The sequence below is a fragment of the Brachycentrus maculatus genome, unplaced genomic scaffold (genome assembly GCF_059751285.1).
Source record: "Brachycentrus maculatus isolate JH-2025_06_01 unplaced genomic scaffold, ASM5975128v1 h1tg000055l, whole genome shotgun sequence".
NCBI lineage: Eukaryota > Metazoa > Arthropoda > Insecta > Trichoptera > Brachycentridae > Brachycentrus > Brachycentrus maculatus.
In genome coordinates this window covers 647,433-674,717 of record NW_028280809.1, presented here as the reverse complement: position 1 = coordinate 674,717, position 27,285 = coordinate 647,433, and the positions used below count along the sequence as shown (strand labels likewise).

Sequence of the window (27,285 nt, the reverse complement as noted above, 5' to 3'; positions counted from 1 at the left end):
TGTCTGACGGGTGCTATGGATATTTTTGATTTATATAATAATTGATTTATTTTTTACATTTTGTGTTGCCGGTCGATATACCTTTCCAAGTCTGAGCAAATTTCTGTAATTTTTTAATTACAATTTTAATAAAAAAAGGGTAGTATTTCTGTTTTTATTATTTACACAAATATTTCTGTGAGCCTAAGCGGCTCATTATTAGAAAAAGGTATCAAATTGTGATATAGTGGGTTCGAACCAAGAAACTCTGACTTAAGAGTCCGCGACACTGACCACGGGACCACAACCCCACACAATTATAAATCTGAAATTGTGGATTGCGTAAATGTCCATTATTTTAACTCTAATATCTGTAAAATTCATTGCCCATGCTGATGTTGAGTATTAACATACTTAATATATTTCAACATCAACATGGGCAATGAATTTTAACATACCAAATAAATTAAAGTTGATTATTTATATTTTTTTAATTACCTAATGTCGTGGTGACTCTGAAATCTAGCTACGGCTTCTACAACACCGCTTATCTTGGCCCTACTTAGGCTTAAACTTTATAAGTTTTGTAGCCTATACCTACCCGGGAGTGGATTTACTCTTTATATTTAAAGTTACTAGTATTTCACGTAATTCACGAGTGAAAATTCTAGGCAAAAACACTCTCTAAAGTTGATTATATTTATGTCGTTAAGATTATATTTGTAAGATACATGAGATGTCAAAACGAGTGAACAAAAAACAAGCGCACTTATTTTCATAAATCTTAATCGATATCTTATTCAATAGAAAAATATTAGTAACTTATTTAATTTTTTTCAATATAATTCTGAAAGTTGTTACTTTGAGAAGAAAAAGGAGTGTATTAACGATGTTATTTATTGGGCTTCTCTCACTAGGTATTGCACCTATGAGAGGGCAAATTAATTGAAAAATATTTTTAATAAATTAACACAACTAATTTAACTTTTTTTTTCAATTTTAGTTTCTTTTTATTTAAACGAGGCGGTGAAGACGGCTTTTGTAAAAAGACGACTCGTTTAAGGCGCTGTGAATCGACGAAGGAAAATTTACGGTTTTACGTAAAATTTAATTTGAACTATTATATAGTACCTGATTGTATAAATTGTTGGGAATTATGACAGAAGTGAATAATTGTCTTAAATGATGGACATCCGAAGTGATTCGGTTTACTGCCTGTTTGTAAATAACCGTTGCGGCGCCCGGCCGAGAAAACTCTCGCAACAGAAATGGACCGTGGGAAGGGAGTCTCGGGGGGTATCCGAGTTCGGGAAGAAGCAGTACATGTCCGACCAGCGATGCAGAGCTGTCTCCGCATATAAGTGCGTATCGTTTTATTACCCACCCCGGCGTATTTACTATTAAATATCATTGGCATCGGCCGCCATCTTGCAAATTGTCATTATCGGTTGCGTAACGCGCGGGAAATCAAAATATGGCCGAATGAAAATACCGCTCATGCGCGCACTTCGACCAGCTGATTTAAATCGGATCGCTTTTTAAACTTTACCGTTTTATTTTTAATCTGTCCATTAAAACAAATTCTTTCGGAATAGACAAACTGCAATTACGAATCGACTTTTTAAGACTCTCGAAGTTAGAAATTTTCCTATTAATATTGCAGTCTGGCTATTCTGGGGGAATTTGGTTTCTGTAAATGTTAACCCAGCGCTTTTTGAGGCGGCCGTGCGAGTGAGTGAGTGTGTGTAGTGTTGGTCGGACGACCAAGAAATAATTACAAAATGGCAATGTGGACTAAGAAGTGTACCATATGGAGGTTTATTTTGTGCTCACTCCTTGTCGTGGGGACCTTGGCAGTGTGTCTCCAAGGTGAGTGTTATAGAAAATTTGATATTTTCCTAAAGTTCAGTGTATTTATTTGGAAATAAATCAAATCATGTGTCTATTAATTTTTAGAAAATATCCAAAACTTTTTTAAAATTTTGTGGAAGAATAAAAAAAAATATCGAGCGTTGAAACTTTATCGTGGTTCTATTTTTAAGGTATCCCGCAATGAAATTATGTAAAGACATTTTATTTCGGTACCTACTAGCGCTTCGGTTGCGCCTGGGAGACGAATGTTGCCAGATTATTCCGCTTATTCTGTAATAGCCTGGCAACTGCGTTCGAGGGCGACCCGAACCAAGTAGGCGTACTTTACGAGCTAATAAAGAATTCGCAATCACTTTCCCGCCGAAGGATGAACGAAAGTGACATTTAACAATGAGCTTGTCTAGCTGTCACTTTTAGATGAACCTTCACAAGCGCCGAATCGCGCGTGAAGTACTGAAATAACTCAATCTCAATGCCCGCGAAAACGCGATACATGTATTATATGTGCCAGTAAAAAGGGATAACTCATCAAAACCTATTTAAAACGACTGTTCGTATATCCGCAGCTTTTTACATTTTCTAACCTTGCACCCAATAATATTGTTTCGAACTTTTCTTCACTGTTTTATTGTATTTCATAATTTATAAAAAATAATCCCACTATGTATAAATGTACATACTGATAACGTTATTTTTGACGTCTAGATGAAGAAGAATATGGAAGTCTGGGCATTGACAGGGCTTACAAAATAATGTAAAAAATACTCCTAATTGGAGATAATTCAGATTTGTGAACAAGTATATGGACACACTCAAAATGTTTTACATACTGATTAATTCATGCGGGAAAATAAATAATGTCGGCAGTTAGAAATCCTGTGATTTTCATTTAACAAGTTTTTCTGAAAATGTTTCTATATTTTTGATTAATTTTACGCTCATTAATATACAAGACAAAATTAAATTTTCATATGTCTATTGAGAATAACAAACATCCTATAATATTTTTAAAAATCATTGTAATTTTTTCTAGACAAATTAATAACTTATTATTGAATAAAGCAAATGCATATATTTTAATTATAAATACTTTTCTTTCTTCTTTCTTATTTGTGTTTTGTGATGGATAGTATACTGCCTTGTCTTCACGTCGCTTCAGAGTATAACTTCTTCATCTATGTGTCCCTATAATACAGTTTAATAGTTTATATAATTTTAATAGTTTATATATATTTTTTTATAGTTTTAATAATTTGAAGGTGGTTGTAACGTCACAAGTAATAAGAATAAAATAATTTGATTCATTTTGTAGCACATTATACGTGATGTTCCGATGTTATTCATTTTCTGTTCAAGCTACGATAGTTATAGAATGAACCACCCCGTGAAAGGTACCATAATTTTCTGAAAAATCACTATTTATCTATGGCAGGGTTTCCCAAACATTTTCTAATTTTAATAATTTGAAGGTGGTTATAACGTCACAAGTAATAAGAATAAAATATTAAGATTCATTTTGTAGCACATTATACGTGATGTTCCGATGTTATTCATTTTCCGTTCAAGCTACGATAGTTATGGAATGAACCACCCCGTGAAAGGTACCACAATTTTCTTTACGGCAGGGTTTCCCAAACATTTTCTGCAATGGAACACTGAAATCACAAAACAAACAGTAAATCCAGAAATTTTATTTTTACAACTTGTTTATTTTATATATTAGAATATTTTAATACAGGGTGGCACAACATTAATCACTCTATCGGAAATTGTTATATTTTTTGCAAATGGTGTCGTACGTCAATCATATTTGACATTTGTGAACTAGAGATAGCTTCAGGATACAAACAAATTTAGGGTGGCGCAAAATTAATCATCCAATTTTGTTTTTAAATAACTTTTTTTATTAAATGAAAAAACTATATTTTGAGTAATGAAAATCTTTATTTTAACCTTTATTTTTTTCTGGTTAAGTGTACGTATGAATGTATCAATGTACGTATATATTTTTAGCAAATAAATGCAGTTTTGAAAAAAAAATAGAAATTTAGAACGACCAAGACACACAAAAGGTCGGCATGGTGGCATTAAAAAAAATTATGTATGTGCGTATATGTGCGTTTATATTTTTAACGAATAAATGAATTTGTGAAAGAAAAAAAACTTTAAACTTTAATTAGTTTCACTATCTCGATTAATACACAAATGTCCTCAGCAGACGTCGAGACCGTGACCCATTTCGGACGAACTTTGCCGAAACTAAATAGCTTTTGGAGAACACTTATGACGTCAAACGTTTCATCCAAGTTGACATGTACAAAGCGCCTCTGCGTATTCAGGATTATCTTTAGAATTGATTTCATGAAAACTATATATTAAATTTGGGATCGAAATAATATTCTTGGCTCTCGTAAAAACGTGACTTGTTCGTAAAAATAGTTTATTAAAAAAGTGATATGATCTTATCTCATGTATTCCCTCGTCCGCCCCAAATAGCGTATATCCCTTTGAGTGTGTCCAAATTTTCACAACATTTTGAGTGTGTCCAAATACTTGTTTACAAATCCAGGATCCGGACCTCAAATACTAATAAAAGAGTTTCTGCTCAATAACAAGGTTCTTTTCATCACACCAATAGATGTCTCTAATGAAGTTCTAGTGATTCAAGAACAATGTTTCGAAATCATATGTATAGAAGTTTCAAGAATTTGAGTAGTGTGGTTTTTAATGATGGGTAGAATTGGTGAATGTTATACGTGTGTAAAGTGATCACTTAAACCAGCCTATGACGGTCGTCAGCCCCGTAAATACCCAGACGTCTATATTCTTCTTCATCTTTAATGAGATGTCAAAAAATAATACATCACTCTCAGTATTTTATTTTCATTTAAAAAAAAACATTATTTTGAAATAAATTCTCAAAAATATGTATGAATATGATTTTCATATTGTATACAACCGTCTGCGCAAAAAACGTTGAATTGATTAAAATAATTAAATTAAATACGTGAATATAGGGTGTCTACAAAATAAAAACGCATTTTATTTGCCTGCTTAAAAAAATCTTTGATTGAAATATTTATATTAAATACGTAAATATATAAATAACTATGTATTTTAAAGACATGGTTTTATTTGACTGTTTAAAACACCCTAGATTGATTAAAGTACTTATATTACATACGTGAATATAGATAGTGTCTACAAAATATGTACGTATTTTAAAGACATAATTTTAGTTTTATTGGTCAGGGTATCGTTCGCCAATGTCCTTAATGATTTTTAAAATAATTTATATTATATTTTTGAGATAATGTTAACCACCCTACCTTCGGGTTATTTTCAGGCATATTCTTTATAAATAAGCAAAAAAAAAACACAACGTTTGTTGTCACATAATATTGTCAGGAGTGAAACCTGACAAAAAATTGTCAGTGTATCCGGTACGCATTAAATATTTTTGGAACCGATATCTTTTCTCGTGTGCGTAGGTCATACGGGTAAGCGAGGAATGGTGAAGAAAAACCGCGCGTATCACGTACGTTCGAATGTGTAGGGCGGTTGAAACAAAAATTTAAGACGATGTTGCTTTTTCTGAGTGTCTCCTGATATTTATGAAAATTCGTGAATGAACATAACATGCATTTTATATAGGTTTCTGCTAATAAAAAAATTTAATGAAACACCAATAAATGTCGCCGAAGAAGTAACATGCAGTCGATCTTTTACATTTTTAGCATAAATACAATTTCCGAAATTTAAGTAATGTGGTTGTCAATATTTCTCCATTAATATATATTATTTCAATTTAATCAATTTATTTAAATTATAAAGATTTTTATAATTTTTATGAGAAATACATACATACATGAATAAGTTTATTTTGAGGTAAGATCATGGAAGTCTGAATATTTACAAGGTTTACGACTGGTTTTAAGTGATCACTTATGCACCGTGTAATATTCACAACTACTATACAACCATCACTTAAAACCAGCTTATGACGAGTCGTAAGCCTTGTAAATACCCAGACTGCCATATTCTTCTCCATCTTCTTCTACTTCTTCAACGTTGAGATGTCAAAAAACAAACCAATGTTTTCAATGATGGAGAATGTGTTTTGATATTTAGCTTATACATTTCAAATAAAGACCTAAGATAAATCAATGTAAGGCTTGTTTACTACTATGCACTTCATTATATAAAATGGATTTGTATTTTTTACGTTAGTGCTTATGAACTTTAAAACACCCTGTATTAAGAAAAGCTTGGCGCAAAAATATTAATTAACATGCCGATGTCGTAAAATTGGAAGCTCTGTGAAATTTCGCAACGTTTGGTACATATTTTCCGTAATTTAAAGTGTCGGTTATTACTTCTTGTAAATATTTTCGCGTTCCCAAAGCATGTCTGATAAAAAAAAAATTATTTTACCTTCAACTTGTTATTTTGTACAAAAATACTACAAAGGATGTTTACCACCGAAAGTATGTTATAAACTGTTAATAAAAAAATGCAGTAAAATATTAACATAACATATAGACAAGTTGACTTACGGTTATTTTCTAAATCGCTTTTCAGTTCAGTGTAGTGCGTAATATACTCGGCGTTTATTCCCTTTACTATATAAAATATTTCTTATTCAAATAATTATTTAGTTTTTAATCTTTTATTATTTAAAAAATATATTTGACAATCACGCAGTGAAAGGATGTTTCTACCAGTGTCAAGTATTTTTTATAAACAAAATAATAATACCAAATATCATAGTTTAAATGCGTTTAGCATTATCATTTTAGAAATTATGACCGCAATTCTAGAATAAGGTTCATAAAGAAGGGTGGATACTTGAGTGGGGAGTTGGATTCCTGCCTGTGTTAAACTTTTTAGAAAGTTCTCCTTGTCTGTTGTGAGCGGACACTGAAAGAACGTATGGTTTGCATCCCCTATATCTTGTCCACATCCGCAATATTGTGATATATGATGTAACATACTTTATCTTATAGAGATGCACAGGCAATTAGCAAGCCCAGACCTCAGGCGACATAACATACAATGCATCTTTGAATTAGGTAGATTTGGTGTTGTCTCGGGAAAAAAATCAATGTAATACTTTTGAAGGGTAGATAGAAATGTAACTATATCAGTGTTTCCTAATTAGTGATTCGCATAGCCCCAGAGGTACACGCCCACGGTACACACCTTTCTTAATTTTATCGATAATGCTTTCCCCAGATTTGTATTATTTCCTTATTTCACTATTCGAACACTCATCATATAATGTTTTGCCGCACATCTGTTTAAGGGACAGCATTCAGTCTACTTTCATCCTTCTTTTTCCAACTCTATACTCGGCCTTGCAACCTTTGCTAAGGATATCTTATATTTAAATTACGTATTTATTTTAAATACACTATTTTCAATTAAAATATTTTAAAGTTTTCTATCTTCGATGTTTATTACATTATTATATATTTCATTATATATTTGGCTAACTGAAGGCAAGATGACGAAACCTGATAATATTAAAGAAATGTTAGAGAGAAAAATTATAAATAATTCTTTTGACCTCCTCTGGGAATCGAACTCGGGGCCTACAGCGCGTTAGGTTAGCTAAACGCGGTAACCATTTCGCTACGGAGGCGGACAAATTAATTGAGTTAAAAATACAAAGACATTTATTAATTGAGTTAAAAATACAAAAATACATCGACCTCTCCATCATAATTAGAATGACAGTAAAATTATTATTTTTAATTTAAGTTTTACTTGGTAAGTACCACTATTTAGTGGTATTACCTAGTAAAACTATTGAAAATGAATAGATATTACCACAAACTGACTGCCGAATGAATTAATATAAAAATATTATTGACTGAAGAATATAAAACGGAAGAATCAAATTAATAATGGTCTATATTTAGGTAACTGTTTAGAAATAAATAACTTCGCACAAAGAAACTTTGAAATAAATAACTTCGCACAAAATGTTTCACGTCCGCCAACCCACGTTATAGGAACCTTTCATCATATTCTCCCAATAAAACACTTTATTTGCGTCAGGGATGTTTGTGTGCTTGAGAACATTATTAGCTTGACGCGTGTTTGGTTACAAGTTAAACAAAATTTATTTATTGACTTAAAAATAATTTATAACTTCCTGAAAGATAAATCGTATCTATCGTATCCAATACCTATCAGTAGGCAATAATACTTTATAATAAACATCGAAGCTGGAAACGAAAAGACATTAAAATTAAATGTAAAATAAGGTATATATTTTACAAACTTATTTTCAATACATTATTTTTACATTTGAGATATCATTAGGAAAGATTGCTAGACTGAGATAAGCATTATCGATAAAATTACGAGAGGTTTGGACATGTGGAAGAAATGACTGTGAAAATAACCGTAAAACAAATTTTTGAGGGGTTGGAAATAGGAGTTTGCTCCTATTTCCAATCGGAAGACCATGGAAAACTTAAAATCATCAAGTATGTTTAATACTTGTTAGGTTATGTTAGAAAGAACAGTTAAACAAATATATGAGGCGAATAAAATTAAAATAGAGGTAGAGAACGACCAAGGAAAACCGAGTATTTCAAATACTTAAAAGTAGTTAGGTCAGGAGTTGGAAGAATCGGTTGGTTTATATTGCTCACTCCTTTCAAGAGCGTCATAAATAAAAAAAAACTTGATTCTTCAGGAGAACGTTTTTAAAGTTTAAATATACAATATATTAAAAATAAACATCAAGCCACTTACAACATTTTGAGTGTGTCCAAATACTTGTTCACAAAATCTGGATTATCTCCAATTACAGGAGTTATATTCATATTATTTTTTGACATCTCATCAAAGATGAAGAAGAATATGGAAGTCTGGGCATTTACGGGGCTGACGACCGTCATAGGCTGGTTTAAGTGATCACTTTACACACGTGTAACATTCACCAATTCTACCCATTATTGACAACCACACTACTCAAATTCTTGGAAGTTCTATATAGTTCGAATTTGAGTAGTGTGGTTGTCAATAATGGGTAGAATTGGTGAATGTTACACGTGTGTAAAGTGATCACTTAAACCAGCCTATGACGGTCGTCAGCCCTGTAAATGCCCAGACTTCCATATTCTTCTTCATCTTTGATGAGATGTCAAAAAATAATATCAAGCCACTTATTGAGGTTTTTAGTGTGCAACAGATCTTTTTAGGTAAAACCTAAAGGTTTTTTCTCCATTTGAAAAATTTCTTCAATGTGCAAAAACAACATTTTGTGCCCTGTAGCGGGTAAATACAAAAAATATTAAGTAAATACGGTTAAAAATATGGCTCTTTTGCTGGGATATGGTACATTTTCTGGGCATTCCGAAAACATGCACAACTGAAAGTTGACGATTTTCGATTTATGACGTTCTTGAAAGGAGTGAGCGATATGTATAAGGATATGCACGAATGTGGAAAAGGCCAAGAATTTTTGCAAAGACAGAGTGGTATGTGGTTCTATATTATCTGCCTACCGCTGCGGAAGCGGCGTGATGGTGGTTAGTTAGCTTAGTTTTATTTAATACAAGTCAATTCAATTCAATTCAATTAATTTTTTTATAATTAACATACACATTACCAACTTAAATTTAAATTGTATATATTAACAAAAATAGAAAATAAGCAAGAATACTATTACTAAGGGTGTAGAAGAATCCCGCTTCGGATAACTCCTTTAGACACATGGAACAGATCAATATCCAATGAGATATTGTTCAACATAACGTCATTAATCCTTGTTATCGAATATTGCAACCGTTATTAATCCCTGTTCGAAGATGCAACATAATCATGACTAAGCGTATGATGTACCAAAAATATTTTATTTGGAGCTTCTTAGAGTCTGAGACTATTAATTATATACATTTCATTAATTGAGTTGTCATTTTGTGCCGTCATCTGTAATCCAAAAGACTACACGGGCAACCCGAACTGGACACTTCAGCTGTTGAACTACAAACCGGTGCTGACGTGTACCATTTCTCGTAATGCGTGTTTGGCGACAATACCTATTTATATAATACGGCAGTTACCCCCTTTCTATTGCCAAGATCCAAGACCTGGTCAGCAGCATATCATTCAGTGCCAAATTGTTAGACAGATTGCACTGATAGCAGCTGCATGTCTGCTACCCATCGCCTCTTATTGTTTAATTTATTAAGGCCCAGTAATCAATGGCCCGCACCAAAATTTTCTTTAAATCCAGGTAATATTCAACGTTATTGAACTTATTTTTCTTAAAACACCATTTTTGTATTGAAAAAATAAGTTTTTATTCTCTATATATATATAGTTTTGAAGAAAGAGTTATTATAGCAAGAAATTTGAAAAAAAATGAAAAAATATATAGTTTGGAAAAAAGAGTTATTATGGCAAGGAGTTTTTTAAAAAAATATGATTTTTTTTCAATATATATCCTAAAAAATCAAATTCCAATATATTTTTTTTAATGTGCGCAGAAACACGTCTAGCTTGTCACGCAGCCGATCGCTTACTGAATAATTCAGTTTGTGAGTTCCCCCTCAATCTGGGCAATTCATTTAAAAAAATGAAATTATAAAAAAATAGATCTCTTCTTATGACTAATAAATATATATAACAAATCATTATAAATTAGGCGTCTTCAAATAAATAATAAAAGGAACGAATTTAAGGCTAAAATAGGGATAATTGAAAAGATTGAGAAAAGTTATTTAAGGATATTGAAAATTACATAACAAACACCCAGACCAATTGAAAATAAATATTATTCAAATTCATTTTGCAATTGGCGGTAATCGAAACTACGACGCCAGTTTCGAAATCGAGCGTCTACCCAACAGTTTTATTTATACATACATAAAATGGAAAATCAGAAACTTAGTGCATCAAATATAATTTATAGTTTTATTTATATTTATTTTTTACAATAATTCATTATCATATAAATTATCCACTAAGTCAATGAGCAAATCTATCTTAATTCTCTCCACTGTCGCTTCTTATAGCCAACTTCACAGAGATATATAGATCTCCATGTGACGAATGTGCTATTGGCTCAGAGTCTAGGCAGGTAGGAAAGTAACCTTTGCACGTAAGTTGAAATCCAGGTAACATTTTATGTACAACATTTTGAGTGTGTCCAAATACTTGTTCACAAAATCTGGATTATCTCCAATTACAGGATTTATTAACATATTCTTCTTCATCTTTGATGAGATGTCAAAACAAAAATATATGAACATTTTATGTAATGGATTTTTTCTTAAAACACAGTATTTGCATTGACAAAATAAGTTTCTTCGAAATACATAATTATATGGCTTTCGGCGGATAACCACTCCGGCGGTCGGCCGTTAATTGAATTCTGTCTTTCATTGTATCCCCTTAACTCTCGTGACTCATTTATTTTATTTTGTTTATTTATTTCATAGAAACATACAATTTTTTTACTATATATATTACGGCTCTTTAGGCACGGTCTGTGTTGAGCCGAAATACTTACATGTTAATACAATTTTAATTTTTATTATTATTTGTTTATTATTATTATTATTAGATCAAACACATTACATACGATAGATACAATAACAATTTCCAGTTTAAAGGTTTTACAATGAAATAATTACACCTGGACTTTAATTAATTCACTTTCTACCTTGTCTATTCTAACGAGAAGCAACCATCGACGGACACTGTTCTTAAAGATCATTGTATTCCCTGTGTTTCATTGTATCCCCTTAACTCACATATCGCTCACTCCTTTCAAGAACGTCATAAATCAAAAATCGTAAATTTTCAGTTGTGCATGTTTTCGGAATGCCCAGAAAATGTACTATATTTCAGCAAAAGAGGCATTTTTAGCTTAATATTTACCCGCTACAGGGCAGAAAGCGTTGTTTTTGCATTTTGAAGAAAAGGTATCGTTTAATTATTTTTTTTAAATATACTAAATATTTTTCAAATGGAGAAAACCCTTCAGGTTTTACCCAAAAAGATCTGTGGCACAGTAAAAAATTAAATAAGTGGCTTGATATTTATTTTTAATACATTGTATAATATTTTTAAACTTTAAAAACATTCTCCTGAAAAATCAAGTTTTTTGATTTATGACGTTCTTGAAAGGAGTGAGCGATATGATAATATAATTATTGTAAATTTTTACGCTGCCACTGGAAGGATTGACTACTAATATTAAATACCATAACTTATTGTTATTTTTAATTCATAAATTCATTAAACTCGACGTTTCATTTATGAAGGTTACAAACATAAGAAATGAACTCTTGTTCTCGGAAAAAAAGAATTTGTGGCGATGTTTTTGTAAAGAGATGCGAGAAAGCTCGCAGTGAGAGAAAAAAGGAAGAGAAGCAGTGTTGTCTTCATAGTTAAATACACAAAGTAAATGTGCCCTGCGCTTCAGGTACCAGTACAGGGAAATTTTAAATAAATATTAGAGTGAAAAACTACTTATATTTATTTTGATCCTCCTTGGAATTGAACCTGGGATCTCCAGCACAGCAGCCAAACATACTAACCACTACAGTGATAAGGCGGACGTGTGAAGTGGAATTTAATGCTTTATCTTAGTATTTTTTTTATTTTATAAAACTGCCATTTAAAAAAATATTTCATTGAAATGTTACTACAATAAACGCTAAAAATAGATGCACGAATAAAAAATTAAAGTTAAGGAAGGCAAATATACGAACTGTGTTTTTCACGATTTTTTTTTCATGTATCATTCAGTTCAATACAAAATTGATATAGAATCAGCAAAAATATGTAAAACTAATGTATTACATTTTCAGACACTTTGTGAAATGAATCTAAAACACAATAATATCAGATTTTCGCAGATATCTTGTGGCACATTTTATAAAACAAAACAACTTTGTTTCAACCACTTTTTATTTGTACACTTTATCCAATCGGTTTCGACAAGAACTTTGTCATCATCAGGGTATAAACCCTGATAAAATACATAAGTATTAAATTCTAAAACATTGAAAGTAAGGCAAGTTATTTTAAAGCATTGTTTTTGGTAAGGGAAGGGTAATTAACTATGAGTATTTCAATGTTTTAGAATTAAGTACATAGACCCTGATGATGACAAGGTTCTTGTCGAAACCGGTTGGATAAAGTATACCAATAAAAAGTGGCTAAAACAAAGTTGTTTTATTTCATAAAGTTCACAACAATATCGTTCTTTCACTTATTTTAATTTAAATTTTACTAAGTCTAATTCCGGATCTGCATTAGTCTCATGTTGATGTCACAACACATAACAGAGTAATGACATAATATGCGTTTGAGTCATTTGGAAGTTGGCAAACTTCCTAGAGAGATTGGATATGAAACTTTCAATTTAATCAGCTGTTCCTCACTACCTCATAATGGCTGAACGGTTGAATGTTTAACAATTGGGAGCAGATACCATCCCATTTAGCTTTGATGTCGACGGATTAAACAGTATATTCATTCGAATCATCGTCGTGCTTTGTAATTTTAATTTATTGATTGGCGTCTACTCTAATCGGGCTTAATTTAATGACTTAAAAATTTGAAGACGCTTTGTTATCCGATGTTTGGTTTAGTAATCGACAAAATTTATTTTATATAATAATAATAAAAAAATTAAAAAAATTAATAACTTATATAGCGCCATTTTCGTAAAATACTACCTCAAGGGCGCTTCACTGTGAATGAATTGGGGAAAATATTATGGTGGAAATGATTTACCAAACAAATGTGTTTTTAGTTTTTTTCTAAAGATCATCTCACTCTCACTATTTCTAACCATTCGTGGCAAAGAGCATTCCACGCCATCGGTCCCGCAACAGCAAAGGCACGCTCGCCAAATTTAGTGCGCTGGTTGCGAGCTGGTAAGATCACTTTGCCCATTGCAGTTGTTGTAGCCGATCGAAGCGTGAGACGTCTATAGACCAATTCATCTGGAATACACAGCTCTTTTAGATATTCTGGAGCCCTAACTGCATTGACTCAATCTAAACGACCCTCATACTTCGATGGATTTGTACTTGAGTACTTAACTTTAGTTGTAAAAGAAATTCTCTTTATGTATAAATAATTATTGTAACATATTTATATAACTAGTTGATATCTTTGAGAGTTGCGCCGTCTGCTATTTCTAAATAATGTTGTTCGAGATTAATTTGTTTTAATTATGCTTTTACTTCATAAATAAACGAGAAAATATTTGCGAAAAACCCTGAGAAATTTACCAACAAAATACTAATGTAAATTACAGTGAAGTCGATAACTTGACAACGATGAAATGATTTGAGATAAATGAAATGAATAGAAAATAATAATGAAATAGAAAAATAACTTCCTAACTGTTTATCTTATCTAATATTTAATTTCTAATCGTTGATTATCTATTAATTAGAATTTTCCATCCGCGAGGGGTTACATTATTTCAGAAAATAAAATTTGGCATTGAGGAAAATAAATTGCAACGTCTTGCAGTCTACTTCCATACATCGGTATTATATTGAAAGCTGTCCACCGCATGCCCAGATCTGATACAGAAGCATCTAGGCTTCCTGACAGATCTGCTCTTGCAAAGCAATTTTTTTTAAACTAAGCTGCGAAATTTATTGAAAACGTGAAAACAACATAAAATTGTATCCCGATTTTACTGTGAATTTACATTTAAAAGCTTTCAATATACCTGTCACTGCCAATCTAAATAAACACAAGTTTGTAAATCCGTCACCAAATTTTCTAGAAGTACCCAGGTGTAGGCATACATCGGTATTGGAACAAGCACTCCTCTCCTTTGTGAACCATTAGTTAGGCTTCTGTGAGATTCGCTTCTTCTCGCCTCATAAATTTGTTTAACCGCTCTTTCCTTAAAAAAAATAATAAAATATTGATAATACAATATGAACGTTTAATTGATAGACCTCAGTCTGCTTACGAACGCATTCGGATTTGATGTAATATTATTTAACGAGAGAATCATCAATCTAAAAATATTTCATTTCCAGAGTAAAACTTGAAAAAACTTTTTCGCGACATTGTGTTGGTAAGATTGCGGTGCTCAAGTGTGTAGGCGCCAAGCAATGTGTCACGAGTCACAAGACCATTACATTAAATATGTTAGTGTGTTAGGCAGAACAAGGTGTTTATTTTTGTCCTGATTTGATAAATGTTTTATCTACTCTCACACTTCAAATTCATCAAATTTTGTTCTAAAATAGGATGCTTAAGAATCTTTAGTTTAAATGTTAAATTTATTTTAAATAGTTAGTTATTTACAGGGGTTTTATTTGTTATATATATATATATATATATATATATATATATATATATATATATATATATATATATATATATATATATATATATATATATATATATATATATATATATATATATATATATATATATATATATATATATATATATATATATATATATATATATATATATATATATATATATATATATATATATATATATATATATATATATATATATATATATATATATATATATATATATATATATATATATATATATATATATATATATATATATATATATATATATATATATATATATATATATATATATATATATATATATATATATATATATATATATATATATATATATATATATATATATATATATATATATATATATATATATATATATATATATATATATATATATATATATATATATATATATATATATATATATATATCTATATATTATAATACTTTAGTTATTTACAGGGGTTTTATTTTAAACAAAAAAGGTTCCAAAACTCACTTCATATCAAGCTTTTTACTTTAAAAAATATATTCAAATTTCATTTAAATAAAACATAAAGCAATTTTTCCTATGACACGAAGCTCACAAAAAATATTTTAGATTTTTATTTTAGACATGATATAAGTTAAAGAAACAATCAAATACAAACATTTTACTTGAAATATATTGTACAAATAAGACTAAATTTAAAACATAATTTTAAATATATGCATAGATATACTTATGTACTTGAATAAAGGTTTATAGTGATTTCCAAAGTTTTTTCCAATTCTCAAATTTTTAATTTAATTTTTCTTTATTTATCCGTGAAAAAAGGTACCGGAACGCCGTTCCATGGGAAAAAAAGCCCTGGTTACTTATATATAAAATTAATAATTATTCTAGAATTTTTTAGCTGCAAAACATAAATATGATTGAAGTGGATTCGATTGAATAAAGTTAATTTATAAATAAGTACTCTAAAAGCATGAAGACATAATATGAAAAATATCAACTACTTTTTACTAAAAATCTCAAATTTCACATTTATTTTTTATAATTACTATTTATTACTTACATGTGAAGGGACATCTAAAAGTAATATGCCATAAATATTTATTTAGTAATATATTCTAAAGCTACGAATGACCTATTTGTAAAATTATACTTAATTTTTAAACAAATTAAATAGTCGTAAATCTATTATTAAATAGTCGTAAATCTATTAGTAAATCTATTGCATTACTTAACTGCTATCAAAAACCTTTAAATTTAATTAATACTTATTCTATAAATAAAATAAAAATGGTGGGTTTTTAGTACCTAGTAGTATGTTAATGAAATTAGACGCCACGGTAATCTTTGCAATCTGGAATCTTTGTAATTCGTTAGAATCTTATTTTGTAAATATATCATTTGCAAGTAGAGTTTATTGTAATAATCTCTATGAAAAAACAGCGTTTCTATGATTCATAATTATTTGCATTTTGTCTATCAAAACCTATTTCTTTGCACGCTCATATATTTAATCATTGTCTTTGTTAAATTGAATTGTGTATTTTACAGGTGTAAGCGCTGACGAGCAAGATATTCCTTCAGAATCACAATGTAGACCATACATTGAAAAAGCACTCAAAGACTTAGAAGGAGAAGGACACTCAGGTAAAACACGCTATATTTTTCCCGTTCATTCCTTTAAAAAATATATGTTATATCTAGGATATTAGAAATTTGGGGGTTTGAGTTTGCATCAATGAATTGCTCATTGAAGGTCTTCCTACTGCTATAAATAAGTATCTTATAATACATTTCTCAACTTACATTTTGTAAATTTACAATTATGTTAGTCGAAAATGTCAAAAAAATAATGTTTAAATAAGATATTTTAAGTTACGTACGTCTTTGAGTTTCTCTCAAAATTATTTTATGCAACAAGTAAACAACTTCTCTAGTTACTTCTGTCAGTCAGTAAATCTTAGAAACTTAAAAAATCTTACATTTGGCAATCTACTAAAACATACTTACTTTATTATTTTCATAAAGAATATTTCTGTAATACCTCATAAATATCTTCTTCTTTACGTGTTGTGTCGGGTCTCTTCGACGTTGACTATCACTTGTGAGAATGTGTCCCTATTTTGAACAGTTCGAAACAGCTTCTCAATGCTCTGTACACCTGTCCACTCGTGTATATTATGAAGCCAGGAGATCCGCCTACTTCCGACATCTCTTCGACTCTTGATCTTACCCTTGATGATTAGTTGCAGTAACTTGTACTTCTTTTCTCTGAGCACATGTCCCAAATAGGATACTTTCCGGGTTTTGTTATTCGATATTAGTTCCCTATTCACTCTGGTACTTTGGAGACCTCTTGCATTGCTGACCATGTCTGTCCTAGTTCAAATGCCTCCAGCCGGTTCACAATGCTCATTTTATAGGTCGACATGATTATGATCCTCACAATCAGGGTTTTTTTTTAAACAAAAAATGTCCCGGAACTCACTTCATGTCAAGTACTAAAACAAATATATATTTAAATATCATTAACATATTTATTACAAAACCACATTTCATAATTTTAACGAATTATATAAATATAGATTGTAATTACGTAAGTGCAAACATTGTTTCCACAAATTTATTTTAAATATTAAAAAGAAATATATCCTTGGAAAAAGGTGCCGGAATGCCGTTCTACCGTTAGATGGAAAAAAAAGTTGTGCTTATACTTATAAGTCCCAAACAAAAAGAGACTTTAGTACTTAAAACACCATTTTTTCAAAATAGAGAAGTTTTAGTTAGTAAATTAGTCTTTATTTTTGATGGAAAATGTACCCATAATTTTTAGTTAATATTTTCATGTATCTATTTCAGGATCAACAGAATCAGATAGTAAAGAATCAGAACACACTGATGCCGATTCAGAAGAAGACACCAAAGGAGAGGTCGTAGACGAAGATAGTAGTGTAGAAATTCTGTCTGATGAACCAGCAGCCGCGGATTCCAGCGAAGACCAGAGCCAGGACGAACCTTCCGTCGAGTTGGCAGATGAACCCTATGTTGATGAAGCTATTGTCGAGGCTGATGAAGCTGAGGCACCCTCAGATGATTCAAACTCCAAGGAAGACAGTGCAGAAGATGTTCAGGGAGACGAAGCCGCCTCAGACGATAGCAGCAAGGAGGATGACAGTAAGGAAACTGAACACCAAGACGGAGACAGCAACGAAGCATCAGCTGAAGATACCAAAGCCGAAGATGGTTAGTATCTAAAACAAAATATTACCCAGTTGTATTGTATCATCATCAAAATATCATCCGTAAAAAATACAATTCTGTATACATTATTTTGAACTCATTAATATGATTGTTTAGTTAGTACTGTTGGGAATATCACAGTACGATGCGATTGTAGCACTTTATAGATAAATAACAATAGTAATAATGAACAAATTTCCCCAAGTAGAAATTTTCTATGTGTGGTAGTATAAAAATATAAAGAAACAACATATAATACATACTTATCCACACTTTTTTGCTTGATTTTTTTTTACACATAATTTAAATCAATATGAGTACATCATAACTGATTTTAGTAGGCCTAGTAAATATTTAATGGATTATAGTATTGTACAATATATTTAGTATTAACCGCTAGCTTAAACAAAATGTAAATATAATATTATTTACTAAATTTACATGAATTTTTTTACCATTTACCAAATAAATGCATATATCTACCGTAATATTTGAGTATTGTTGAGATTTGTGAAGTGATGTACTCAGAATATTTAAATATTCATTACAGCCGAATCAGATGATGGTGCTTCTGTGGAAGTAAAAGAGGGTGAAAATGAAGAAGAAGCGGAGAACCAATCTAGTGAGAGCGGCGAAAAGAGTGAAGGAGAGGAAGAAGCACAGGAAGAGGGAGTAGATGATAGTGCAGAAAGGGTAAAGAGAGACACGGAACAGAATGACTCCAAAGAAGATGATAATGAAACTAAAGAAGAAACATCAGCAGAACAACAAGACGATTCAAAGGAAGGGGCTAGTTCTCAAGAGGCTGGTGATTCTGGAGAAAAAAGTGATGATTCTAAAGAAGACAAAACTTCCGCTGAAGATTTAACTGACTCTAAAGAGGAATCCGAAAAACAAGACGAATCTGAATCTAAGGAAGGTGATGACTCCAAAGAAGCTGACGATTCATCAAAGGAAGCTGGCGATTCAAAGGAGGCTGGAGATTCAAAGGAAGCTGATGATTCAAAAGAAGCTGATGATTCTAAAGATTCTGAAGATTCCAAAGAAGCTGCTGATACAGAAGATGAGAAAACAGACTCTCTCGAACAACAAGATGAACCGGTGCAGGAGACAGTTGAAAAGGAAGAGGCTGATGAAGTGAACGCTGAAGCTGAAGATACTTCTAGCTCAGAACAAGAGGGAGAAGGTGAGGCTGATGATAAAGAATCTAGTGAAATGCCTGAAGAAGATCTTTTAATGGTAAGCATCTTTTAAAATTTCGATTATTTATATTTTTTTATTAACAAAAATTGTATACATTTATTTAAAGAACAATTTTAATCATATTTAAAAAAAATAAAAAATTGCAGAGACTCACCAAGCCACCTTGTGTGTCTTGTCGGTGGACTTCTTTTTGAAAAGATTTTTTTTGTTGTTTTTAACCATTTTAACCTAATATACACACAGAAAAGAGAGAAAAATTAAGAATATAAACTATTTTACAAGTTGGAACCTGTATTATTTGTAAATCTGTTCCTAAGAGTAATATGGAATTTGGTGGACATAGTACATAAGGCTTTATTTTAATTTTTTTTAAGGTTAGTATAATTAAAAAAATGACCCATGTTTTACTCAAGCTTTTTGTTTGTATGTTTTCTGTTTGGAGGGAGAGTCTCAAATCGCAACTTACAGACATAACAATCATTTTTATTTTTAAGAATTAAAATATATGTATTTACATAATTTTCGTAAGACAAAATATGTAGGCTTGAACCTAGTCTCTAAGTCCGCAGAACTTATTATAGGATCACAACTTAAATGAACTATTACTCGCTGCTATTTTAATTTTTACCATAAATTTTCAGGAAATCGACATTCCAGATAACTTACGATCTCGTGAACATATTTCTCAATTACTGCGCTTGGATGAAGAATCTACGGAAGCAGAGCTGACAGTTGAAAAATCCGCCGACATCACTTTGCGAGAACTCAAAAGGCTTTACGATACTGCCATCAAGCCATTGGAAATACTGTACAAGTATCGCGACCTGAGCAACCGGCACTTTGGTGACCCAGAAATATTCTCCAAGCCCCTGGTCCTCTTCATGGGACCGTGGAGTGGTGGAAAATCATCTCTGGTCAACTACTTGACTGACAATGAATTCACCGAGTGGTCTCTGAGAACTGGTAAAGAAATTTCATTTTTATTTGGCATCCGACAACATTTCGCTTAGCTGGAAACTGTCTTTGGTTTAAATTCAGTGAAGTTATTTTGATTTGAATAGGTGCTGAACCATCGCCAGCTTATTTCAATATTCTGATGCATGGACCTGAGCCCGAAGTATTGGATGGAACTCAACTAGCTGCTGATTGGACTTTCTCTGGCTTGCAGAAGTTTGGACAAGGCCTCGAGGAACGGCTTAGAGGACTCAGATTACCCAATAAATTACTAGAAAAGGTAGACTCACACTATTTATTAAGTGAAAACCATTTTAGTGTATGTATAATATATGTACCTGCTATTTTTCCATAATAAATCACAGACAATATTATTCCACAGTAAGAGTTTTTTCTACTATATTTGCTGAAAAGGTAGTGGCGGAACATTAATTTGGTAGATATTTTAATACTTACTGTGTAGTATTTTTTTGTTAAAAATATCTTCTTTCAACTAAACTATACACTGATTGATGGCCAGCGATATTTCAAATGAAATTGTTTTTTTGTTGATGAATAAATATTAAAATCATGAATAAAATTGGTATTTTAATGAATTAAAAAAAAAATCCACTTTTCCCTTCTAGGACATTTTTTATTATTTTTTTATTATTCATTTAATATATTTACATTTTTATTTATAACATAATACATTTGAATCATTTATACATATGGAGAACTTTTATATTTCGATTCGCTGTGCCTCTCCATAAAAGAGTCAGCACAGACTCTTGTGCTTGGAAAGGGACATTTTTTATTATTTATTTTTTCATTCAATAATAGTGATATTTTTTTAAAATATTGATTATATTATGTGTAGTATATTGTTTTATTAAAAAACATCGTTGGAATAATAAGAACTGAATAATATATAAATGATTATGTTATTGGAATTAATGGAGTTTTTATGTACATACTTCCATGACTTGTGTTTAGTATAAATGACAAAATTAAATATTTTGTAGATAATAAATGGAATTCGGAATCGATTTAAATTAAAAAGCATACTTATGTATAGTCACATAGTTTATTTTCAGTATTCTGTGACTATATCACCCGCCATGGCAACAATAAATGTGATATGGGAGATTTACAATCAAATTCAAGTGTCAAAAATAATAATTGATAATTTTCTAATGTTGACAGGTAAACATTGTGGAAATTCCTGGGATCCTTGAAGTCCGCAAGCAAGTATCTCGTGTGTTCCCCTTCAACGATGCTTGTCAGTGGTTCATTGACCGAGCTGATGTGATCTTTTTGGTATACGATCCATCCAAACTGGATGTGGGACCAGAGACTGAGGCCATTTTGGACCAACTTAAGGGAAGGGAAGCCCAGGTAAACAATACTCTTGATACATAACACAGTCCGTGCAAGCTTAATCCTCTATTTTCTCTATCTCACTCACTAGACCTGTCTATGAAAGTCTTATAATATTAAATTACATTAACAGATTTCAGTTGTTCACCTTCTAGGGTAAAAAAAAAGAGTTCATTGGGTCCCAGTGATGGCTTTTTGTTAAAATTATGTCATATGTGTCCATTGTTTTTTTTTGCTATTATTGTTTGTTTGATTAATTCTGCAGCTGATTTGTATATCGTCACAGTAGTGCAAAAAGTGACTTAAATATTATTTTTCTTTGTTTCAAAAAATGTATTTCAAAAAATAAAAACTAGCTTAGTAAATATTGCAAAAGGGAGACTTTGACACTGAATCTTTTTTGGCATATGTAGGGTGTAAGAATACACTACACAGTTTGAAAAATTAACTCATTTTCACATATCTCTCATTTGTAACAACTCAAAATATGTATTTTTTTACAAGACACATTAGAATCACTATAGCTTTGATAGGTTTTGCATGTACCTTAACATGTTACCAAAACATTTATCTATCAAGTTATTTAAAATGCCAACTCCTGAAAAATCATAGATATTGAGATGCAATGCTAATCTTAATGAGCGATATGTTAGTAACAATTCACCACACTACAATGATACTTTTTTGCAGACGAGAATCATTCTCAACAAGGCTGACCAAGTGAAACCAGAAGAATTGATGAGGGTCCAGAGTGCCTTGATATGGAACATCTCTCCCCTGATGAGTTCAGCGCAGCCGCCCGTTATGTACACTACATCACTGTGGTCTCTGCCTTACGAGGCTGGTGCCCCCGCCCGCTTGCTGCTTTCCCAGGAGAGGAGCTTCCTGAAGGATCTCAGAACCGCTATTGACAGGAGAGTTGAGAACAAAATTGCCAGCGCAAGGAGATTTGCAGTAAGTAAATACTTGTGTAGTGTTTAACTGATGAATCTATAATAAGGTATATTTTGTGTAATAGTAATATTAAACTTTCCTGATAATAAAGCCAATCCTAATAATCAAAGTATATTTAGCACCAAATTAATGTAGGAAAAATATTAAATTTGTACTTATAATTCAAGGATTATTAAATTTAAGAAATAAATAAGATTTGTAGTAACTTTATGAAATTCTCATAATGGTTTGTTGAAGGATTATCTATAATACTAACTTCACATTTAAAATTTCGATCAAATGCCTCTTTATTTTGGCTACTAAAACTAGTTATCAGTTTTATCAAATTGATCAATACATATCACTTATTTACTCACAATATTTGTAAATTTATTAATAATCTAAATTGTGTTATAAACTATCATTCTTCAGATACGATTCAGTTCACGAGAACTCACTTACCATGAAGTTTTATCAACTGATATCTCTGTCCATAAAACATGTTATAGAAGATCTCAATTGCATTTATGAACTTTGTAGTGTTATTATCAACTGCCTGCCTATGAGGTGCATAAGTGGGAGCGAGACCTCTCCATAACATGATTTATGGCACAAGAAATTAGTTGATTTAAATCTTACTACATATAAGTATATGTCACATAAGAGTGGTATAATATTTATTACTTTATATCTGAAGTTTAAGCCTCAGATCTAAGTTTTAAAACATAGATTCCAAAACTATGATTTTTATTTGGGTTATTAACAAAATGACAAATAAATACAACTGATATTGAATATTCACTTTACAGGTAAGAGTAAGGAACCACGCGAAGATGGTGGATTGCTATCTGACTACATACTACAATCACAAAACCATCTTCGGCAACAAAAGGGTGGTGGCCGAAGCCATTATCGAGCACCCCCAGAACTACCACATCTACGAGGGATTGAGCACTCTCACCAATATCTCTCGCTACGATCTCCCTGACCCAGAGACCTATCGCGACTTCTTCAGATTGAATCCTCTATATGAATTCCAGCAACTCTCTGCCACATGTACGTACTTCCGGGGCTGCCCCATCAACAGATTAGATGTAGCCATTGCGTACGACTTGCCGGAGCTCGTCGGTAAGTACAAGAAGATGGTGGAAACGTCCACCCCACAAGGGATGCCCAAGAGCTGATCTAACTACGAAGAAATGTGAAAACTTGCTATCGTAAAAAAAACTACAATGTGTGAACCGCAGTACGATAACAATGTTTTTCAAAACGTCAAAGTTCGAATGAAGTATTAATGCTAAAATTCATCTCGCTGCTCGAAATTTAGATTTTCCCAACAAACTGAATACTTACATGTTTACACAACGTCTAGTCAATAATGGTTGTTAAAGCATAAAAAGAGAATGTTAAAGTTGTATTTTGTAAAGAAGTCTAGACATCACTATCGCCTAATAGATATTTTTGTTATTTATTGAATATATATTTTACGTTAACTTTAGTATTTATTAACTAATTTCTGTTATCCTCCTTTTCATTGCTTTGTTTGATTGGTATGTTTGAGTTGACAAAATGCGTAAATTTAATATGTAAGATATTAATAAAAAGAGAAAAATGTTTAAAAACGAATACAAATTATCATCTGCCAAAAATCATTTCATCATCATCCTTTTCGCATAAAGAAAAATTAATACTTTTCACTCTATTGAAGCTTTTACTTATATTTTGAATTTGCTTTTTATTATACCAGCATTTTATGAACCACTTATTATTTACATGTAGATAGTAAGTAACTGTTCCTCCACCAAATACATCAGTGATTTTTCCAAGATATTATTTATATTATGTATATTTGTTATGTAAATACCTTAAGTTTTACAAAAGGTTTACAACCTTTAAATAAAAAAAAATGAAAAATGGGCCCATTGTGTTATTCCTTTTACCTATCATTCCCAAGATTCTGATATCTTATTTTGATCAACACCATTTTTATTATTTAGTCCAATGGTTGGTACAGACACACAAATGACTTCATGAAAGCTGACTGCCAAATATTTTTAGAATTACAGCCTGGCAACCATGGATAAAGAGAATTACCAACCTGGCGATCACTACGCCTGAGTCCGCATGATAAATTGTAAACAAATATAACGAAAACTCGCAGTGACATGACATGACATATGTATATGGATTGATCTCCAACACTGATGAACACCAACAAACTGAAAATGAATGAATCATTACAAAATGCATGGTTGACAGGCAACAATATAGATAATGCTATAAGATAGAGAGAACGAATTCAACCCGATATGCATTCATGAAAACATTTGCCCGTGTGTAGCCTGCATTTGAAATATTTAGATTCTCTTAGTCCGCCTCTGTAGTGAAATGGCCAGCACGCTCGGCTACCGTACTGGAGGTCCTGTGTTCGATTCACAGGGGGGTCAAATAAATATAAGTGATTTTTTCATTCAAATATTTATTTATTACCCTGGACTGGTACTGCAGGGCTGCTGACCTTTCCTTCATGTATTAAACGATCAAGATAACAGTGCGTCTATATGACACAGTGCCCTATGCACCATCAGGTGCAGATGAGGGTTTAAAAAAATATATACATATAAAATCAAAAATAAAACTTCAGATTGTTTAAGCACTCAAATAATCATTTTATTCATATACATAAGTTCAATAAAATAAAAAACGAAAATTACTGTGATTTTCTATTCATTAAAATAGCGTCATATTCCTCGGAGGAAAGAAGTTCATCTTTGGATTTCACATTAGTCGAAATGAGTGTGAGTACTACGGCGATGTAACCACAGGAATCTGGATCCGTCCTCAGAAGGTCGGGATTCTGAACTAAGGCTTCATTCACTTCTATCAGTTTGCCTCGAATGCAGCTGGACACAACAAACTCATCCCCGTCTTTGCATTTAATCTTGCAAAGTGTAGAATTCACGTCTAAAATCTGGCCTCCCTTTTTTCCCTTTCCCTTGACTGCATTCTTGGCTCTGTCCGTGTTTCCGACCAGATAGTCCACTGTAAACTCGCCTTTATTGAAAATAGGATGAGAGGGGGCCAAGGTGATGACGCAAATCTTATTCGAATGAAACAATAAGAGATGATCGTTGCCCACAATGTTTTTAACATTAGTACAGTACCTTCGAGAAAAATAACGATCTGTTACGGATTTATATACATTATTGACGTCAATCGAATCCATTATTTTGGGCACTTCACAGTTGACTTGATCATCTAAGCATTCTTCACTGTGGTAAGACATTGCGGAAAATTTTTGATACTAAACAGTGTCTTTCATATGATTTCTCATGCGTTCAAGTATGGCTTTTTGGCGAATTATCGACTCTTCGTAGTTCTTATCTCTTTTTCTTATTCGTTCTTGTTTTAAGCATCTGACCATGTCAGCATCAATTGAGTTACAGGCTCCTAAAAATCTGAGAAATTGTTTCTGGAATAAAAATTACAAGAATGGTATTACTCGACACATTTGACAAGGTTAAATACATTTGGAAAAAAAAAACAATGGAAGATAATATTTTAACAAATTTAGCCTGTTGTATAAAAGTTTCAGGATCGCTGGGATGAACAAAATTTATGACATTTTCACCTAAGGCCTTGTTTACAATAATATAATTCAGTTTGCGCCCGGCAACGCAGAGAGTCGGACTTAAGGTCACGCAAATTTAAAAAAAAATATGCATTGGATTTTTTGTTTTTATTTTTTAGAATAAATATTGGAAAAATAACTTTACATATTTTTTAAACTCCTTTCTATAAAACTCTTTTCTTTTCAAAACCATGTATTTATTTCGATGAAATACTTATTTTTTCAATACAAAAACTGTGTTTTAAGAAAAAAATTCAACTACGTCAAATGTTACCTGGGTTTAAAGAAAATTAAGTTGCGATTCATCGAATACTGGTTTAAATAGTTTTATGTTATTCTTTGATTTATTCATTATTCCATGCACATAAGGCGGGAAAAAGAAAAAAAATCGATACCATGAAGTTTTCAGAAATTTGTCATTTAAATATAACTTTGAATAAATAATATTTATACAATGTTAATTTTTTCTAATTAATTTTTTAAAAAATGCGGGCAAAGCAAAATAAATGTGTATTACGACATATATTGACAATAACATAACCTCGAAATATTTACTTACATCTTTGTGGCATTGGCTTAGGGCTTGTATGAGTTTATTGCACTCTTCAGTATGCAAGTGCAGCGATAAATCTGTATGCATTACTATTTTCTTTACTTAAAGAGCATGCAGAAATATAAAAAAATGATATCTCCACGATAGACGTCACCACGGACGATTATTAAAAATAATGCTGTCAAATTGATCATAGACAAGTAGACAATAATATTTATCACCAAAGACT

The 27,285-nt window shown here is 31.4% G+C and overlaps 3 protein-coding genes across 6 annotated transcripts; 1 reads left to right on the top strand and 2 right to left on the bottom strand.

Moving 5' to 3' along the window:
• The first annotated feature begins 1,297 nt into the window (after positions 1 to 1,297).
• LOC148311834 (uncharacterized) lies at positions 1,298 to 24,790 on the top strand. Of its 4 annotated transcripts, none has more exons than XM_088278050.1 (10): positions 1,298 to 1,340; positions 1,699 to 1,848; positions 16,735 to 16,830; positions 18,043 to 18,426; positions 18,974 to 19,662; positions 20,268 to 20,589; positions 20,688 to 20,860; positions 21,766 to 21,957; positions 22,630 to 22,893; positions 23,682 to 24,790. In XM_088278050.1, exons 2-10 carry the CDS (start codon positions 1,761 to 1,763, stop codon positions 24,054 to 24,056), a joined length of 2,583 nt encoding a protein of 860 aa, XP_088134176.1. In that variant the 5' UTR covers positions 1,298 to 1,340; positions 1,699 to 1,760; the 3' UTR covers positions 24,057 to 24,790. The 4 variants fall into 4 exon arrangements, with proteins under 4 accessions (XP_088134176.1, XP_088134179.1, XP_088134177.1 ...); XM_088278053.1 differs by having other exon boundaries at positions 1,688 to 1,848; XM_088278051.1 differs by having other exon boundaries at positions 1,643 to 1,848.
• Positions 24,791 to 25,517: 727 nt separating this feature from the next.
• On the bottom strand, positions 25,518 to 26,158 carry LOC148311833 (protein Abitram). The gene has a single exon (XM_088278273.1). It carries the CDS (start codon positions 26,156 to 26,158, stop codon positions 25,583 to 25,585), a length of 576 nt encoding a protein of 191 aa, XP_088134399.1. The 3' UTR covers positions 25,518 to 25,582.
• Positions 26,159 to 26,176: 18 nt separating this feature from the next.
• LOC148311832 (COX assembly mitochondrial protein 2 homolog) lies at positions 26,177 to 27,236 on the bottom strand. The gene is made up of 2 exons (XM_088278274.1): positions 27,063 to 27,236; positions 26,177 to 26,344 (listed from the first exon to the last, which is right to left on the bottom strand). Exons 1-2 carry the CDS (start codon positions 27,141 to 27,143, stop codon positions 26,177 to 26,179), a joined length of 249 nt encoding a protein of 82 aa, XP_088134400.1. The 5' UTR covers positions 27,144 to 27,236.
• Between the last annotated feature and the right edge of the window lie 49 nt (positions 27,237 to 27,285).